Below are 3,428 nucleotides of genomic sequence, written 5' to 3'. Positions count from 1 at the left end.
ATCAGCATGAGCAACATAGCAAAACTCCATCTCTAAAAAAGTAAAATAAAAATGAAGAATAGAGGTAAAGAAAGGGAGGGACTTGCCTGAAGTTGCAGGTTGAAGTTCTGATCCCCAGTCTCAGCTCAGCCTACCTTTGTGTCCAGAATGGCAGAAGGAGGCACACACAGGAGGCTCTGGATCCATTTCCCCAGGGCCATGGATTGAGGCTATTAGGCCAGGGTCCTTTCCTTACTGTGGCTGAATAAGGGGCAGCTCTCACAGTCACAATGCTCCCGGGTCACAGAGGTGCCGCCCCGGGCCAGCCTCTGCCTGGAAAGTCGCTCTGGGAACATCTGGTGGGTACTGCGGGTCTTACTCCCGGCCCTATGGCCTATAGAACCTCATCCCTGGGGGAAGGTTGGGCTGGACATAATCATTCCCTATGACATCAGCCCCATGGATGAGGTAGCATGGATACACAGACATCCCAAGGCCGAGGACTTAAGGGTTGGACTCATCAGCTGGGCAGGAACCTACCTCACCTTTGAGACTTACAAGAGTATAGTCACCACTACTGCAAAGAGTTTGGGCAGAAGACAGGTAACAAAGCAAACCTGTACTAGAACCAGTTTTCCAAGTGACCAAGCTGTGTGTGGTTGTGTGTCTGTGTGTGTGTGTGTACATGTGTGTGCACACCTGTTTGGCAGCTCAGGTGCACTCTCAACCTGATCGCTTTCCTAACCTCTGCCACTGCCAGACTAATGCCCTTCTACTCAAGACCACAGGTGCCCGTTCCATCTGCCACTCTACATGCATTCCTCAATGCCTGGCCACCTTGTCCTATACTGACTGCTCCCACGGTCCCTCCCAGCACAGGGTTGTGTCAACACAAAGAGGAGAGCTGTAAAGCGTAGGCTGGAGGGTGGGACTGTGGACATCCAGGGGAATGAGCCAGTGGAGATTTCGCAAGGCCTATGTTTCTGTTCTGGTTGTAGTTTGAGAATGGGAGACTCTAGAAACCATCGCAGAGTCAGGCTTCATTTTAGAGAGGAAAGTCGGCATCTCTGGGATGAGGGCCGGAGTGAGGCGGGAGCAAAGTTTTCTCACAACAAGGTTGATTATACCTGAACCAGACATTGATCACAGCTGCTCATGCTCCCATGTGTATCCCTGGAGCCCTGGCCTGCCCATCAGAGTTCTTGCTTTTCTCCTACCATGCTGGGGAGGCAGCCTTTGGGGATGGGGGTATTGGCTGAGTATGCTTCGGAGGGCAATAATGAGAAAGAGAAAAGACTTAAGGCATTTCTGACTGGATGCGGCCACTCACGCCTGTAATCTTAGCACTTTGGAAGTCTAAATAGGGAGGATTGCTTGAGGCCAGGAGTTCAAGACCAGCCTGGGCAACACAGTGAGACCCTGTCTCTACAAAAAAAAAAGAAAAAAATTAATTAGCCGGGCGTGGTGGTACATCCTTGTAATCCTGGCTACTCAGGAGGCTGACATGGGAGGATTCCTTGAGCCCAGGAAATCAAGGCTGCAGTGAGCTATGATCATGCTATACACTCTAGCCTGGGTGACAGAGTGACACTCTGTCTCTAAAAAATAAACGAAATTAATTTTTTTTAAAAACAAAGCAAAACATCTCTTGGGAAATTAGGTTTTAAAGGCAGGAATCAAGGAAGAACGAGGGAGATTTGCCTTCTGTTAGCTGAAGGAGGCAGGCTTCTAGAACTTTTCTTCTGAAAACCCCAATGGCTCCAGTGGTGGAAGGGCCCAGAGATCTTTTGTTGACTGTTGATTGGAAGAGCTGACAGCAAGGAGATGCCAGGGTTTATGTGGAGGGAAGGTGGTTGTCTGGAGGAAGGGGCTGGCATGATGCCAGGGGATGGCCACACGCTCCTTGGTTAGTCACTCTTCTCCCTCTCAATGCCTCCAGACCTGGGAGCTCCTGGTGAGTAATGAGCACGAGACACAGGCCGTGGTGCGTCTGAGGAGCCTGCAGGGCCTCTACCTACTGTGTGAGGGGGATGGCACCGTGTGCTACGGCCGGCCGAGGACCAGCCACCACGGGTGTTTCCTGCTCCGTTTCCACCAGAACTGCAAGTGGACTCTCCAGTGCCTAATCTCTGGCCGCTATCTGGAGTCCAATGGCGAGGATGTGTTCTGCAACTCACGGGTCCTCTCAGCTTACCACATGTGGACCCCTCGACTGGCCCTGCACGTCCACGTGATCCTCTACAGCCCCATCCACCGCTGCTATGCCCGGGCCGACCTCACTATGGGCCGCATCTGGGTGGACGCGGCTGTCCCCTGCCTGGAGGAATGTGGCTTCCTGTTGCATCTCCGAGATGAATGCTACCACCTGGAGACCTCCACACACCACTTCTTGTCCCATGTAGACCGGCTGGTCTCCCAACCATCCTCCCAGACAGCTTTCCACATGCAAGTACGGCCTGGAGGGCTTGTGGCTCTGTGTGACGGAGAGGGAGGCATGTTATATCCACAAGGCACACATCGGCTCCTGGGCCTGGGCTCCAATCCCGTGAGAGGCGAGGAGTGGTTCATCCTACGGCACTGCCCCACCTGGGTCAGCCTCAGGTCAAAGATGCGGAGGTTCATCTCAGTCGTCTACGGCAAGTGCTGGGTCCAGTGCAGCCACAGCGGGAGGAAGGGCTGGCTGCTGAACAGAGGACAGTGTGTTGGGATCAGCAAAGAATTCTGCATTGGCTAATAAGGGAGATCCTGAGGTCCCAAGGGGATCTTTTGTGCTGTGGAGGAGGACAGAAAAGCAGGGATGTGGGCTTTAGGGGAAGGTCGCCTGGGTCTTCTCCAGACCACTATGGTCTGACACAGGGTGATGAAGGTGAGGGTGAAGGAAGTAGAGGGAAGGAAGCCCTGACCATAAAGCATGGAAGAGGCGCTGAGACTGAGGGTGAGGCCAGACCTGGGCTCCCACTGACAATCCTTCCTCTGTAGATACTGAGGTGTATGCTGCCTCTGAGCGCCTAACTCCAATGTCCTTGTTCCAGTTTGAATGCGACAGTGAGAGCCACACCTTGCAGCTTCGTTCAACCAATGGCCACTACCTAGCCCAGGTGAGAACTTGGTTTTCCAAGCAAGAGAAATCTTAAGCTCTGAACTCTCCCTCTGAGTCACCCTTTTTGCCCCTTCAAGGCAGATGACCAGAGGTTGGGGTAAGGTACGGAAGCCCTTGTTGATAAACATCCAATGAAATTAATGGCCTCCTTTAAAAAAGTAACTTTATTGAGGTATAATTTAACAATACAGAGGGTGCCCCCAAAAATGTATACATGTTTTAAGAACAGAAAAAACTGGGCCAGGCGCGGTGACTCTCACCTGTACTCTCAACACATTGGGGGATGCAAGCAAGAGGATTGCCTGAGCTCAGGGGTTTGAGACCAGCCTGAGCAACATGGCGAGACCTC

At 52.4% G+C, this 3,428-nt stretch overlaps 1 protein-coding gene across 2 annotated transcripts in view; it reads left to right on the top strand.

Annotated features, from left to right (window-relative positions):
• Positions 1–230: 230 nt before the first annotated feature.
• The window catches only part of FSCN3 (fascin actin-bundling protein 3), a 10,326-nt gene continuing 7,128 nt past the window's right edge, over positions 231–3,428 (top strand). The window contains exons 1-3 of one of the 2 annotated variants that reach the window (XM_008057028.1): positions 231–582; positions 1,919–2,615; positions 2,959–3,077. In XM_008057028.1, coding sequence (XP_008055219.1) covers positions 439–582; positions 1,919–2,615; positions 2,959–3,077 — 960 coding nt within the window. In that variant the 5' untranslated portion in view covers positions 231–438. The remainder of the gene's footprint in view (positions 583–1,918; positions 2,616–2,958; positions 3,078–3,428) is intronic. The other variant, XR_002481909.1, reaches the window with a different exon arrangement.

Source organism: Carlito syrichta, unplaced genomic scaffold (assembly GCF_000164805.1).
Source record: "Carlito syrichta isolate Samal-C Ts95f unplaced genomic scaffold, Tarsius_syrichta-2.0.1 Scaffold302616, whole genome shotgun sequence".
Classification (NCBI taxonomy): Eukaryota; Metazoa; Chordata; class Mammalia; order Primates; family Tarsiidae; genus Carlito; species Carlito syrichta.
This window is presented reverse-complemented; position numbering and strand designations above follow the sequence as displayed.